The sequence below is a fragment of the Paroedura picta genome, chromosome 7 (genome assembly GCF_049243985.1).
Source record: "Paroedura picta isolate Pp20150507F chromosome 7, Ppicta_v3.0, whole genome shotgun sequence".
Classification (NCBI taxonomy): Eukaryota; Metazoa; Chordata; class Lepidosauria; order Squamata; family Gekkonidae; genus Paroedura; species Paroedura picta.
In genome coordinates this window covers 49,458,044-49,474,515 of record NC_135375.1, presented here as the reverse complement: position 1 = coordinate 49,474,515, position 16,472 = coordinate 49,458,044, and the positions used below count along the sequence as shown (strand labels likewise).

At 42.4% G+C, this 16,472-nt stretch overlaps 1 protein-coding gene across 6 annotated transcripts in view; it reads left to right on the top strand.

Annotated features, from left to right (window-relative positions):
• The window catches only part of PJA2 (praja ring finger ubiquitin ligase 2), a 59,460-nt gene that overhangs the window by 22,367 nt on the left and 20,621 nt on the right, over window positions 1-16,472 (top strand). For 5 of the 6 annotated variants that reach the window (XR_013233140.1, XR_013233138.1, XR_013233136.1 and 2 more), the window contains 4 exons: window positions 804-1,004; window positions 3,066-4,131; window positions 5,876-11,049; window positions 13,839-13,967. Coding sequence is in view for 1 of the 6 variants with exons in the window: in XM_077347754.1 (XP_077203869.1) it covers window positions 804-1,004; window positions 3,066-4,131; window positions 13,839-14,024 (1,453 nt within the window). In the remaining 5 variants the exon portion in view is untranslated. Of the gene's footprint in view, window positions 1-803; window positions 1,005-3,065; window positions 4,132-5,875; window positions 11,050-13,838; window positions 14,025-16,472 lie in introns of those variants that run through there. The other variant, XM_077347754.1, reaches the window with a different exon arrangement.

Below are 16,472 nucleotides of genomic sequence, written 5' to 3'. Positions count from 1 at the left end.
ACTGCTTTGAGTTGAAATTGCCTAACAAGAAACTAGACACTAGGCATTATCAATTATCTGTGAGGTTCTTCTGTGTAACAGAGCAGCTGTACAAAGGAGAATAAATAGGAAGACCCACCTGAATTAGTCCGTGCTAAGCATTAGGAACACAAGCTTTATGTATATATTATATCATCTGGTTTTAACATAGGGCATCAACGAGTCCAAGAGAAAAATGCTGTGTTACCTCCTGTCCTGCACTTGTACTTTGCTGATTGATTTCCTCTAGCATGCTCACTCTTCTAGAATGGGGCAGCATCTGACAGCAGCAGACTTTTCTCTGCACAAATAATGAACATGCAGGTCACCATAGTCTCAGAGTTCTTTCTTGGGAAATGTTGGGAAAGATTGTACTTAGACATGTCCTGCTGAAATAAAATTTGAAGGGTGGATTTTATTCATTATATATATATAAGAAGATAAGATGGAAAAATCCTATATAATACAAATAGTTTGTTATTGCTACTTAGAATTTGTGTGTGTATGTGCGCGTGAAAGAAAGGGGGATGCTCTGTGTACATTGATGAAGTTTTGATGTTTAATTTAGAGAATTTATATGATATTTGAGTTATAACATTTAGAGGTTTAATCAATACCAAAATAGAAGACAATTAACATAAGCTCCCGGTTTAGTATTTTGAACCCTTGATTTTTAGTTTATGCAGGAACATTAATATATGTTGTGAGTCATGTTGGAATTTAGAAATAAACTTCCAATATATTTAGAATTCTATTCTTTAAACCATTCCTACTTTCTTTTACAGCAATGGGTCAGGAAGCTGGGAAGCCTGCATGGCCAAAACCGGCAGGAGGGTATCAGACTATTACTGGTCGAAGATACGGAAGAAGGCATGCCTATGTCAGTTTTAGACCATCTCTGACAAATCTGGAGAGAAATTCAAGCCAACATGATGGAGAGTGTGAAGGACTAGAGCTAGATGATGTTCAGAAAGAAAATTCTTTGTGTGAGTGTCACAGAATTGCAAAAAGAAATTCTCTTCCTTCAGGAAAATTGGAAGTACTTTGCTGCTGTTATTTTGTTATTAAATATTTTTACAGAATATTTCTGAACTCCTGTTGCAGTTTTAATGTTTGTAATGCTTCTGCTACATGCTTTAAGAAATCCTAGATATTATCATTGTATTGAGTTAATATCTATATTGTAAGTTCTCTTGGGAGCTTAAAAAAGTATGATGGTGGCAGATAAATATTCAGAATAAAATAAAGCCAAGCACCTACAATTCAATATGCTTTTTCATTTATAAAATATTGACTTTGACTGTTTTTACATCGATCAGTATTTGTGATCAGCGTTACAATATGATGCAATTATTTGGTGTGGCTAAAAGTGGTCCCTGGTGCCCTAGATTTTCATGATTTACTTTTAAGTGGGAAATATCAAATAGTGGCTTATATGACTATAGATCATAGAATTAAGTCAGTGGTGGAATGTCCTTTATGTTACATGCAGAACATAGCAATGAACATGTTTTTAGTGTTCAATGTCCATACCTTAAATACTTAACCACTGTATCAGGCTCAACTATGTACACAGCCTTCTGTTTCTTTGCTTTTCCAATTTTATTTCATTTGTTATATTGCTTTTATGCCATTGGCTGTCTCTCTATCAAAGACTTCTTGGGAATAGATGCATATGCAAAGATTATTCCCATTTTTTTCCAGAGTAGTTTGTTTCTAAATTTTGCAGAAATGTAAGAGAAAAATCATTTTAAAAATCAAAATATACCAGAGCAAAATTCACCAGTTCCACTATTGTATTTTTATTGGCTGTGGCGTGTATCTTACCTTCATGGAACTCAGAGTTTTCCTACATTGACTTCTGTCACTGTATCCCATTCTGACCCATGGAAAGATCATTCCCATGTTTGCAGGACCTGTACAAAAGACTAGCTGGTGTCTGTGTGCTGGGGCGGGGAGTGGGGGGTCAGAGAAGGAAAAGATTATCAAATCGCTCCTATCTCTTCCAACAGTACTCTTCCATTGAGGAAACGGGTAGATTTCATCCACTTGTCCTTTCTCACTTCAGCCCACTGACCCACATGGCTGTTCCTCTGCATGGATCCTGCAGCATCTGAAATGAACATGGGAAAACTCTAAGCTTTCCATGAACAATTAAGTTGATACACACCAATACTATGGGGAAAGCCAAAAATCTAAAGCTTGTACTAGACTGATTTTCTAGGGAACAACATTGCCAGCAAAACCTTAAATATAATTTAATATACATTTTTTTCTGTGCTTTTTAATTTGAATGATGATGGAGAAACTTTGTCTCCTGAAGCAAAAGCATCTTCTTAACCTGACCATACTATGTAGTTTGATGGAGCTTCCCTTTCATGGATGTTCTTATCAAAGGCAGCAGTTTAATAATGCATACTGACTTGGCAATATTATATAATATAAAATTATATAGAAGAAGAAGAGTTGGTTCTTATATGGTGCTTTTCACTACCTGAAGGAGGCTCAAAGCAGCTTACAGTCGCCTTCCTATTCCTCTCCCCACAACAGACACCCTGTGGGGTGGGTGAGGCTGAGAGAGCGCTGATATCACTGCTCGGACAGAACAGTTTTATCAGTGCCGTGGCGAGCCCAAGGTCACCCAGCTGGTTGCATGTGGGGCAGCGCAGAATCGAACCTGGCATGCCAGATTAGAAGTCCGCACTCCTAACCACTACACCAAACTGATCCTACAAGTAGTTCTAACATTTTCTTGTCATCTAAGCATGAAGTAGACCAACATTTACACTAGTGCAGTGTGACAAAAGCCAAGGTAAAGTTAAGGTTAAAATTGTGAGTTGCTTCTGACCTAGAAATGTGCTCATGAATTTCCCTTGCTGATATGCAATGTTAATCTATTTATCTACCATGTATTCCAGTTGTGCATCTGAACATTCATCAAATGATGTTGGAAAGACATACTTCTCACATGAGTATGTCATGATTAGTAAATTTATAACTGATCTGCTTTTTTCAGCATATGCTTTCTTTATATTTTTTATATAAAGGTTCCACTCCATTGGCTCAAGTATGTTCTGCTTTGGCCGATGTACCATTGTCAGCAACTATTGGGTCAGAAGGACCTCTTGTTCAAGCTGAATTGAGCCAAGCACTCAAAACAGATACTACTTCATGTTCTCCAGGACCTTACAGTTTGGGAGACAACTCAGTTGTGAGTAGCAATGTGAGTTCTGATGGCATTTTGGACAATTGTACAGAGTATACTTCTGCAGAGCATAACAGCATGAATGGACAGAATGGAATTGCTTTTGTAAATATTGACTCTTATGAGCCTGATAGCAGTGACGGCGAGGATGAGGGTGGCCAACCTAATTTATCCTTGGCAAAAGAAGAAGCAGGAATATTTCAAGAGACACTGGAAAGCGTTCTTTCTGAGTTGGAGAAAGAAGTAGATTCCTTCAGTGATCTACAATCACATTTGTCCAAATTCACTTATAAAGCTTCTAGTAATAGTTTTGAAGATCTAAGATCAGTGCCTTTTAAGAGACATTCTAGCACAGAATCAGATACTACACATCAAACTAAGACGCTTCTGAAAACACCCAGTGAAGATGACTTGTTAATCAAAAATAACTTTAGTACCATTTGTGACCTGGAACAGCAAAAAAATGCAACAGATCCTACAATTAGGACACCAGTAGGGATTTATAATGACTTGAGTATTAATCATGGAAAGGTGGACCAAGGGAATTCATCTGAATTGGTAGTAAGACCTAAAGTTAGAAAACAAAATTCTGTAAACCACTTGGAAAAGAAGCAGTCTTTTACAAATGATGAGGACGAGAAAAGCAGTGCCAGGAGGCGGAGTGAGAATGTGGATGTCCAGCAATGCAGTACAGAACGCGTTTTGAAACATAGCAAAGAGAAAATCAATTCTAGTATGTTTTTTGACCCAAGAGATTATGAAGGTGCTCAAAAGAAAACAAAAAGTGAACTAAGGAAGCAAAATATAACTCTCCAAGACAGCAAAAGTAAAGTAGATGATAATGCTTTCTGGGATGAATTTGAAGACAGTGGCAAGAATCTGTCTAGCTCCAACAGAGATGAAGATAGGTAAGAGTTTTGTGTACTCACGTTTCTATAGATCTGAATGTGCTCTAATACATAGATATCGAATTGTTAAAATACAATGTAAAAAGGTACTGTTTTCTCACCATATTATCCAGTTCCTGATACAGTTGTGGAATGGAAGACTAGGCAAGCCTTTTGCTTGAATCTATTGGTGCCGGAACTTGGTAAACTTTGATAGCTATGATACACGCTCGGTATTTTTTTTTTACTTCTTTTATTTACAAAACTCTTATCCCACCTTTCTGGTCTTAAAAAGGGCCAACAAGGCAGTTAACAATTTAAAACATGATAAAACCACATTTTAAAACCATTAAAAAACCCAGTACATATAATTAAAACATTCAAAACAGTTAAATATATATGAAACATTTTAAAAGCAATTAAAATATATGTTAGGAAGGAGGAATCATTGAAGGAATGTCAAACAAAACAAAAGAAGAAGAGTTGGTTCTTATATGCTGCTTTTCTCTACCCGAAGGATTCTCAAAGCGCCTTCCCTTTCCGCTCCCCACAACAGACACCATGTGAGGTAGGTGAGGCTGAGAGAGCCCTGATATTACAGCTCGGTCAGAAAGCTGTTTCCCTGGTTGCCACCTGCCTAATCTCAGAGTGCAGGGGCACCTGAAGCAGTTCTTCACAAGATGACCATTGTGGTTGAGCAGGTTCATAAAGGGAGTAGGAAGACCTTAAGGTACATTGCCCCCAAACTGTATAGGACTTTGAAGGTCAGAACCAGCATCTTGACCACTTCCATGTAAGTGGCTACTGGAATTCCCAAAACCCACTTCAATCAGCATCCTGGCTGCAGCATTCTTTAACAACTAAAGTCTCTGGACAATAATCAAGAATAGCCTATGTGGAGTGCATTCCAGCAGTCTAATCTAGATGCAACCAGGGAATGCAGCACAGTCACCAGATCTTTTCTTTCCAAGAAAGGCATCAGCTGCCTAACAAATCAAAGCTGGTAAAGGCACAGCTGCCACCTGCTTACCCAGCAGTAGGCCTGGTTCCAAGAACACCCCAAAACTACAGACCAGTTTCTGAAAGGGCACAATGCAACCCTATCCAGAACATGTGATACCTTACATCCCTGCTGAGATGATCTCTGTATATTTTAAATAAATTTTTGGAACTATATTTCTGTTTATAAAAAAAATAATTGGAATTTATGCAATGCATCATTCTTTAGTACCTTACTTGCATTATGTGATGTTTGCTTGCATTATATGATGAGGTTTCCCTTACTAGACAAGCTAGGCTCCCATTAAACATCATCTGCTAAGAAAACCAAACAGCACTGCAACAATGCTTTTTCAATTTTTTTTGTTTCTATAATATATTTTACTACCTTAAATACTATCTGAATATCACAAAAGCACTTGAGAACTTTGTAAGACATTAGGTAAAACAACATATTTAGAAAAGCCACATTTAGAAAAGAAACCTGAAACAGAGTGTCAGTAAAGAAGAAAACTTCAACTTCTGACCTCTCAGGAGGACAGCTTGATGGGTGTTTCCCAGCTCTCTTTGAGGGAGGCAGGTAATTTAAATATTCCATCTTCCTGTGGGAAACGCCCCTCTCAGCCAGTCTTCTTCCTGCCTCGTTAGAGGGAGCAGCTAGAGTCTAGGCGTCTCTGAGCTTTTTGAAGAAGATACCCTGTTTGTTTTTTCCCGATTCCTTCAATTTGCCTCCCTCCCTCCACTTTTCCTTGTTCTTCCCGGCTAGCTGCCTTTTTGGTATTTTTTCTCCCCTCGGCTGCGCCGGATCGAGCAGCAGGGGAACGCCGGCAACAGACGCATGCTCAGCGGCGGCCATTTTGTTTTTTCGGCGGGAAATGGCGGCGGAGCAGAGAGATGGCGGCTTTTCCTCCGAGGACACCGAGCCACGGATCGGGATCGCCGGGGTCGGAGCGATGAAGGAGGCGGTCGGATCGACTGCTCCGGACCCCGCAAAAGCTGCAGCGGCCGCGGCAGAGCAAGGACAGCGCTCAAAAGCCACGAGGGCCGCTAAGCAGCCTAGTCGCCCCCCCAAGCCGGCTGACACAGCGGCTACGGGCGAGGGGCAGGATCCAGGCACGGGCCACAGAGGAAGAGATTCAGAAGGGCCCTCAGCTGGGCAGAGGAGCACCGCAGAGCGCCTGGAGGAGGGTAATGTAGAGGCCATACAAGGCCAATTTAATTTACCTCCTGATTTTGTAAGACTCATGCAGAGCACTGTACAAGCTGAAATTGCAAAGGTGTGCCAGCAGCTTCTGTCCCCGGGTTCCAGAACCTCTGTGTCTCGTTCCCGCTCATCTTACCCAGACTCCAGGGCTTCCAGAAGGAGCTATTCCCACAGGAGGTCTCCTCAGGCCTCTGGCTCCAGGCCTCGCTGGCCTACCAAGGCGGCCCAAAAGAGACCACACTGTACCCAGCAGAGATCTCATTCTTCAGAGGAGGAGATGGATGCCAGAGAACGAGAGGAGGGCGATTTGGAATTTATTACAGATGAGGAGGAAATAGAACCGATCCAGGTACCTCAACAGACTGAGAGATTTTTCAATATGGAAGACTTTCAGTTTTTGCTTAATAAATCCATTTCTATCCTGGATTTGAAGCAATCTGTCTCTGAGGAACCCCCTTGTAAACAGGCCAGGAAGTTTTATGGCCCTAAGGGTAGTGGAGAATTTTTTCCTAAACCTGAAACTAATTTAAAGAACTTTCCTATGCCAGAGTCTTTCGAGAGAAAAATACGGGCAGAATGGGAAAAGCCGTTGGTGACTAAGCAATTCCCTTCGTTTATTCGTAAGATGTATGCCTTACCAGAATATGCAGAGTCTTTCTTACAGGTGCCAGTCATTGATGGTCCAGTAGCAGCACTCCAGACGTCGGGCTTGGTGTCTGAGGACGGAGAGGGCTACCTGAAAGATGTAATGGACAGAAAGGCAGAGTCCACGCTACATAAGGCACATGAAGCCATGGCAATGTGTATTAGGGCGGCCACTACTGCTTCAGTGGTGGCCAGGGCCTCCATGGCGTGGTGTAAAAAGTTGCTTTCTCTCATCCCTGATACTGAGGGAAGACTTCAGGAAGGTACCAATAGAATATTGAAAGCTTCTGCATACAATGCAGACGCATCTCTAGATATTGTAGTGTTTGCAGCACGTGCAATGGCTTCTGCCTCGGTGGCCAGGAGACTGCTGTGGCTAAAGGCTTGGCAGGCTGACCCACACTCTAAGACCACTGTGGTGGCTTATCCTTTCCAAGGGGACAAGCTCATTGGGGATTCTTTAGATAGAATTCTTATTGAAACCAGGGACAAGAAGAAGGCCTTTCCGCGGCGCATCCGCAGAGATAGCAAGCCCTTTCCCTCAGCCTTCCAGAACCAGGGTTCAGGCCCCAGATATCGTCCGGAAGGCAGAAGAGGTTCCTGGGGTCAGTCCAGACAATCCTCCTGCAGGGGGGGATTCAATGCCAGGTTCAGTCGGTTCAGAAACAGAGCTGACCGTTCAGAGGGAGACAACAAGAGCTCTCAGGCGTGACTTTCCGTCCCTTCCAGTGGGGGGGAGACTACTCGCCTTTCACGAGCAGTCGTTGGATCCATGGATAGACTCCTGGGCTCAGGAGTTGGTCCGGAGGGGCTACAGAATAGAGCTGGGCCAACATCCACCAGATCATTTTTTCCCCTCTCCAGTCTCCCACAATCCATAAAAGAGGGCTCGCATGCTACAGGCAATCGAGCATCTCTTAACAATAAGAGCAATAGAACCGGTGCCGGAATCGGAAAGGGGTCAGGGAGTTTACTCTCTCCTGTTCACGGTTCCAAAGAAAAATGGGGACTGAAGAGCCATTCTAAACCTCCGTTTTCTAAACACCTTTATTCCTCTCAGAAAATTCAGGATGGAGACCATAAGGTCCATAACGGAGGCCATTCAGCAAGGGGAGTTCCTCACATCCCTAGATCTTCAGGAGGCATATCTACACATGCCCATCTCAGTAGATCACAGGAACTATCTGCGTTTCTGCACAGAGGGGCGGCATTATCAATATCGGGCCCTCCCTTTCGGGCTGCCTTCAGCTCCGTGGGTTTTCACCAAATTAGTGGTAAATCTGGTGGCCATCTTGAGACAGGAGGGCATCCATATTCATCCCTATTTAGATGACCTCCTGATCCGTGCCCACCCTCAGGTTGGCGGAAGAGTTCACCAAGAGGTACTGGAGCGGTTTGGGTTCCTAGTGAACCAGGAAAAAAGTTACTTGGTCCCCACGCAGCGTCTAGAGCACTTGGGGGTGGTGATAGACACAGTCAGGTGTGCCCTGTTTCTTCCCCTGGCCAAAGTTTTGAAGACCATTCAGCTGGTCTCTCAGGTTATCCTGGCAAAACGTTCCTCACTGCTCCAGTTAGCCAGTGTTCTGGGAATGTTAGTCGCAAATGCGGAAGCAGTACAGTGGGGGCGGGCGAGAGCCAGACCTCTGCAGAAAGCACTAGGGCCTTTTCAGTGCAGCATTGCCAAGAAGAGAGACTTATTAGTTTTGTTGGACCTGCACACCAAGGACTGCTTGGTCTGGTGGACAGTAAAATCGAATCTGATCAAAGGGAAGCCGTTCCTTATTCAATCAGTTCCAGCAGGTGTACACGGATGCAAGTCTCTCCGGCTGGGGAGTGACACTGAACGATTCACCCACTCAGGGACTTTGGTCGCCTTCCGAGAAAAAGCAGCAGATCAACCTGTTGGAGTTGAGAGCGATAGTTCTAGCCCTACAGTTTTTTCCAGCAGGGCAAGCATGTTTTAGTCAGGACGGACAACGTGACCGCCAAAGCTTATGTGAACCAACAGGGCGATTCTAGGTCCGGAAAGTTACAAAAGGAAGCCGAAAGTCTGATGTTGTGGTCAGAACAGCATCTGGCATCGCTGCGAGCAGAACATATTCAAGGGACTCTGATCACTCAAGCAGACTGGCTCAGTCGGCAATGGGTGGTAGAAGCGAATGGTCTCTAAGCAGAGAAGCATTTCACCTCATCACAGTCCGCTTCGGTCGTCCAATAATGGATTTGTTTGCTTCCAGCCAGAACCACCAGGTGGACCGGTTCTGCAGCCGGTATTACCATCCGAAGGCGGAGATGATGGACGCACTGACAGCAGTCTGGCCAGACGGACTCATGTCCGCCTTTCCACCAGTTCCGGTGTTGCCAAAGCTTCTCAGACGAATTCGGTTCCTGCGTGCAAAGATAATTCTTGTGGCTCCGTGGTGGCCCAGACGATGATGGTTTTCAGCGATAGTGCAGATGTTGGTGGGGCCGCACCTCACACTTCCAGTGACGGAGGACCTACTGTCCCAGGGTCCTCTTCGACACCCTTGTCCAGGCTGGTGGAATTTGACCACCTGGCTACTGAGAGGGCAGCCCTGAGACGGAAGGGATACAGCTTAGCTGTTACAGATACTATCATGGCTTCCAGACGGTCCTCTACCGTTAGAATTTATAACTGTTCCTGGAAGGCCTTCGTGCGGTGGTGCCGGGGGAAGGCCGTGTCAGCGTCCTCTCCTAAGATTAGCAGCATCCTGGAGTTTTTGCAGGATGGTCTTAAGTCAGGTTTATGTTCTGGGACACTGCGCAGGCAGGTAGCTTTGGCTGTCCAAGCATCCACATATTGTCAGATTTTTAAAAGGGGCTGCCAAACTGGAGCCTCCACCTAAACATCTTTTTCCCACCTGGAACTTGGGGTTAGTGCTCACGGAGTTGACCCGGGAGTTGTTTGAGCTGATTAGGTCGGTGTCCCTTTCCAGGCTTAGTCTGAAAACGCTTTTTCTGGTGGCTATTACGTCCGCTAGGAGAGTGTCAGAATTAGGGGCACTGTCCATAGACAAGAATCTCTGTACTTTCCATGAATCCAGGGTGGTGCTTCGGGTGAATCCTTTATTCAGGCCCAAGGTGGATTCTAGGTTTCACCTTTCGCAGGAAATCAGTTTGCCCGCATTCTTTCCTCATCCTAGCTTGGATCAGGAGCGGGTCTGGCATAAGCTGGACGTCAAAAGAGCCCTTAAGGTGTACATTGCTGGGACTAGTGACTTCAGACAGTCGGAGGCCTTGTTCATAGTGGTCTCAGGGGACAAGAGGGGACAGCCCTTAACTAAGGCTGCCATCAGCAGGACAGTGCGGGCATGCATATTAGAGGCTTACAGGGCCACGGGTAAGGTGGTGCCGGAAGGCATCACCACTCATTCTCTGTGGAGTGCTGCCACCTCAGCAGCGTTTGCCAAGCGAGCATCAGTGGAGGAGGTATGCAAGGCCGCTACCTGGGCCACACCCTCCACATTTATCAAGCATTATAAGATTCAGCAAGGGGAGATGGAACAGGCTGCCTTCGGGCGTAGAGTTCTGTCTCACGTGATGGACCTGGTTTAACGGACCCACCCTGGGTTTGGGGCTGCTCTTTAAGGTTCCATCAAGCTGTCCTCCTGACCCAGAGGGAGAACGACCCCTGATTACTCACCGAGAGGGGTCCTTCTCCTCAGGGGTCAGGAGAACAGCTTGTCCCGCCCAGTAGGGAGGTCCATCACGCCTTGGGTTTTATTTCCAGCATTGTTTCAGTTGAGTTCTCCAGTCTGGAGGTCTGTTGTTTACAAACAAAACACACACAAAAAGGAAAATGTAGATTATAGATGCCTGGTATGGGTTTGTTCTGTGTCTAGTCTTCCTTGCCCTCCTTCCTCAGTGTAGTGTCTGTGTCTGGTGTTAACAAGCTTACATTATAGCAGTGATGGCACAGGATACGAAGGACTCTCCGGAGATACCGACTGGCTGAGAGGGGCGTTTCCCACAGGAAGATGGTCTATTTAAATTACCTGCCTCCCTCAAAGAGAGCTGGGAAACACCCATCAAGCTGTCCTCCTGACCCCTGAGGAGAAGGACCCCTCTCGGTGAGTAATCAGGGGTCGTTCTGACCTCTCTCCCATAGCACTTCATTCACCAAGTGCACTTATTTCACTTCAAAAAGAAAACACCTCTTTAAAAAGCAAACACCTCTTTTAAAAGGAAATGCTTGGAATCTAGCTTTGAGAATGGGCTGGCTTTTGGTAGTGGGGAGAAGGAAATCATTGCAGCAAGGTGGATTGTCTCTCACTCTTGTCCTCACAACCTCCTTCCAACTGAATACCTATCTTTATTTGTCCAACATGATTTGAACAGACTGGATTTTAGGAAATAGCCATTATGGATAAGTTGTTTTAAACTTTGCCTTTGTTTAGAGATGAAACTGGACATACTTTCAACTTTCTGTTACAGACAACATCACAGTTTGTGTGATGCACAGATACTGGCTAGTAGGCTAACATCCTAATATGATATCATTTGTTGGGTCTAGTTTAGAATTGACTATTAAACAAATTTGGTGTCATGGAAAATTGTAGGAGATTCAGTAAAGTTTTCTTAGCTCTTGTAATATAATGAATAGTGTGCCCCATAGCTACGTAATCTTAGGATACAGGAAGTATTATTGTTGAGAACTGATAATCCAGATAGAAAGAAGAGCCACTGTACAATATCCATCCAGTGCTCCCAGATGGAATCTTTTGCATCTACACATCTCTCCATTAAAAGGACGGGTGTGTTTGCCATGTTAACTTGTCAGTGCAATAAAAAGTTAACTCGCTAAAACAGTCAAAAGAAGAAATAAAAGTATCTGTAATGACCCTCTAATTTGACATTGATCCTACTTGGTTCTTAGTCATTCCCTCTGCGCTAATAGTATGGGTACTGAAGAGTGCAATTAGGGAGAAGACATGGTATTTAAATGCAATTATAATATGTTGATATTTTGTAGTGATGCCTTACTTCAAAGTGGCTACATAAATGAAGACAAAAAGAACCAGTAATAGAAAATATTATGCAAAAGAACATTGTTTTGAAGACAGCTAAAAAGTAATCTATTTAGAAGTGACTACATTTGGAAAAGTGTGTTTAGACTCTTCTAAAAAGCCAGAGATTTAACATAACCCATGGTGCCATCCTAAGCAGACTCCTACAGAAATCATTTCAGCTGGGCTCAATACTGGGAGAATATTTGTAGGATTGCCCTGCAAACCACCTAATTATTTCTGAAGATAAAAATTATATTCAGAAATTGCTAGGTTGGTATCCAGTTACATGAACACACACACACAAACTTAAATGTATCTGTTCTGTAAAGCTGACTCTCTGCTTGTTCATTCATTTAGAGGTTTTGTTGAACTACTGTAATGTTGTGAGCATGTGCTCTTTCACAAGTGGGAATAAAGAACAGATGGAAGTATTTCATCACATTTACCTTCTGTGTTGTTGGATCAATTGCAAATATATCACAATGCCAGAAAACCTGTTGGAATGCAGCATGTATCTCCTGTTTAAACTCTTCTGAACAAAGCAGCCATGAACATATGGTTGAATCGAAGTTGTGCACATTGTCCCCTAATGAAGTTGTAGCTTAAAATCTCAAGATAGGCTGAGGGGGGTGGTGGCTTGGATGTTTCCAGAATCAATTAAATTAGAGATGTTTTGTATATTAACTTTTCTGACCAAATCAAACATTTTAAAGGAGAAAACATAAACCAGAATGGTCTGCTGGCAAGCTGCTTCAGATGTAGACACAAAATAGATGTTTTGTGGCAATTCAGATGATACAAAGTATTAATTTTATATCTCAGAAATAAGTAATGATTCCAACTCTGTGATTCAGTAATGGATAGATAAGTGACTCTTAATTTAATAAAACTTTCCCGTTAAAGTTTTTTAAAACAGGTTGTTGGTGTTTTTTTCCTTTAAGAGAGGTGCATATCAAGTAGACTGCTTATTATGAAGGATTAGATCCTACCAGCTTTTTTCCTAATGAAAAAGAGAGAGAAGTCACTTTTGACTTCCATAAAGGCTATTTGAGGGACCATGGGATCCTGTGGAGAAGAGCCACTCAGGGTGAGGCTGTGGAGTGGAAGAGAACTGGACATGGCCACACCTTCTCCCTCCTGTGCTAGGGGAAAAGATGGCCAGATGCAATGCCAACGAACAGAAATCTGTGGTGCAATATGCAAAATTAGTAGATATGTTCACAATAAAAATAATCTTACAGACAAAAACTGTCTTACATTTTTTTCCAAAAAGGAAATTTATTGCTTGTAGAGGAATTCCCAAAGAAATCAGAAAAGAATTGTAGAGTTCTGAAATAGATCTTTTTCAGTTCACACTGATTTGTAATTCAGTGGAACCTGAATGATACTTACACCCTCCCATATGGTTTGATAAGTTTCTTGTAGTTCAATAGAACCTCCAGCTTGCTGGGGGGTAAACGGTAATGACTGGGGAAGGCACTGGCAAACCACCCCGTATTGAGTCTGCCAAGAAAACGCTAGAGGGCGTCACCCCAAGGGTCAGACATGACTCGGTGCTTGCACAGGGGATACCTTTACCTTTACCTTTAAGAGATCACACCTTTACTTATGGTGCACTTATTAGCACACGACTCAAGTTACTATATCCCAGTGACTTTGAATGATCATGAAAGTCGGTGCAACTAAGGCAGTACTTCACAAAAAGAGCTATTTAGCCAAAATTCCTGTTATGTGTGAGTTATGGTAAGTGTTGTATATAGTACTTAAAATGAATTTGGTTTTTGACTAAATTTGTGCTCAAAATGTTAACTTTGACCTCTTAAATACAAATGGATTGTTTCAAATTACAGTTCAGAATGCAGTGATGGTGAATGGTCGGCATCTCTGCCATCCTATTTTGCTGTGACTGTGAAAGATCAGTCTTCCAGTGATGAGAGCTGGGAGACGCTTCCAGGAAAAGAGGAGCAGGAGCCTGAGGTGCAGAGTGACAGCAGTGGTGTGGAAGAGGAACATAATGAGTTTGGTTTCCAAACAGGGTAGGTCTTCCTGTTTCAGACACTGAACTGTGCTAGACAGTAAATACTTAACAGTACAGGATTAAGTACTCTATTTTGCAATAGCTTTCATTTTATTATCATAAAACCATGCCTCGACACAAAAAATGTTCAGTATCGAAACAGTATTTTAGAAGTTACAACTTGTATAATTCAAATAACACAGCTGTTTTCTTCCCTTGCTGTTATCATTCTTAATCTTTACCTTTAATACAAAATTGTGTGCTGTACAACTGGCAATCTTTTTCTCTTTACAGTTTTAATAGGGAATAATCTGGAATTACTACTTTTTAAAATGATAGTGCTTATGATACTTTCAGGATCCATAACAGTGTATGTGAGGGGGTAAAACCATGCAGGCAATGAAAAAATTAAATGCTTCCCTCGTCAAAATCAGCATGCCCTGCAACTGCTATTTCTATATTAAACTGGACTCTTAGAATTTTTATTTAATTTATTTCCAACAGAAAACCAGTACATCATGGATAAAATGGTGCATTCTCTGCTGATGCAGGTATGAACATTCAGACATGCAGTTCCTTTCATCTGCAATCTCAAGTAATAATTCTCAACAAAGTGATAGTTCAGCTCTTAATTCTGTCTGAGTATAAATTAGCTGTGATCCAAAATGCTGCCATGCGTACATCCAGGCTAAATTTTCTGCTCAGACTTCTATCAGTGCAATGGAATGTTCCTGCCTGACCTCTCCCACTGCAGTCTATTGATCTCCCTGAAATAATCCTCCTTGGGGTGAGGGAACTGTCAGGAACAACATAGGAGCCAAACTAGGGGTCAGCAACAAGAGAGGGAAATTTTGTGAAAATTCCCATACCTCTAAACATAGATTCCAGTGGGTAGCCGTGTTGGTCTGAAGTAGCACAACAAAAATAGAGTCCAATAGCACCTTTAAGACCACAAAATATTTATTCAAGCTCTGAGCTTTCGAGTACATGCACTCTTCCTCAGACTAGATGAACAACCATCATAACTGTAGAGATATAAGGCAAGAGCCAGTTTGGTGTAGTGGTTAGGAGTACAGACATCTAATCTGGTGAGCCGGGTTTGATTCCGCACACACCCACATGCAACCAGCTGGGTGACCTTGGGCTCGACAGGGCACTGATAAAGTTGTTCTGACCGAGCAGTAATATCAGGGCTCTCTCAGCCTCACCCACCTCACAGGGTGTCTGTTGTGGGGAGAAGAAAGGGAAGGCGACTGTAAGCCGCTTTGAGCCTCCTTCGGGTAGAGAAAAGCGGGATATAAGAACCAACTCTTCTTCTTCTTTGTTGGTCTTAAAGGTGCTATTAGACTCTATTTTTGTTGTCTTACCTTTAGTGAAAATCTTCGTCAATCCTATCCAATGTTCCTTTGTTATTATTCAGATGTAAGGTGAGCTGGTGAGATTAGAGTAAAAAGACTATAATAAGGACAGTTGCTTTACTGTAATTCCTTAACATTCAGTTTTAAGGAAGAAGATTTAAGAGACAGAAGATATCAGAAATTCAGGTTTTCTAAAATACCAGATTTCACATTAAAAGCAAGACAGTTAAGGAAGCACAAGCTATAATAATATAGACACATATTCATATTTTTTTACAAAACTTGCATCAGCTTTGAATAGCAATGATATTATGCCAATGACATTTTTCTGTGTACTGTGTAGATTTGGTTGTACATTTTCCATCTGGCAAATAAAAATCTTAGTTCAGAAGACCAAAAATACTGAATTGTAAGGAAAACAAAAACTGTAATGGGAAACTATAAATGGTAGAAAGTTCATCTTATCTCCCCATTGTTAAGAGTGCTGGGTTGCAGTTTTTTAATAGCAGCAGGGTCAGTTAATGTTGAGAGCAATGCCACTGATTATGTAATGTAAGAGAAAACAGAAGAAAAGCTAGGGAATGCTAGAAGGCATGCTTGCTATATTAAATATGGGGGGGGGGGTCAATTTAAGATACCCAAACTGTGCTGCTGCTGTTACAAGGCATCTTCAGTGGAGTCCTCCATACCTGAGGGTTTCTTGTTTGTTTGTTTGCTTGCCTTAAATTAGCTTTTGTTACACAAAATAGAAAACCACTTGAGTATATTAAATATTTCTGTTTGAAGTTTTTCTTTCTGCCAGGTATTAAGTCTGTTGTATTAAAGATGACTGAAAGCAACTAGTGTTCTTTCACTGATAAATTGGTCATGTTTGCTTAAGATTAGTGCTTGTACACGAACAATTGCACACTACTTACATTCATTAATAGGGTTTGTAAATGACCTTGGCCTTTATATTGTCAATTGCTTTTAGCATTGGAGACGAAGGAATAGCCTGTCACCAATAGTGAGGCATCATATGATTCATTCGAGGAAATTTTTATCCCCTAAATGGGGGAAAATGTATTTAAGACCATTAATTTTGTCCACCTACACTGTGAAGCAATTGA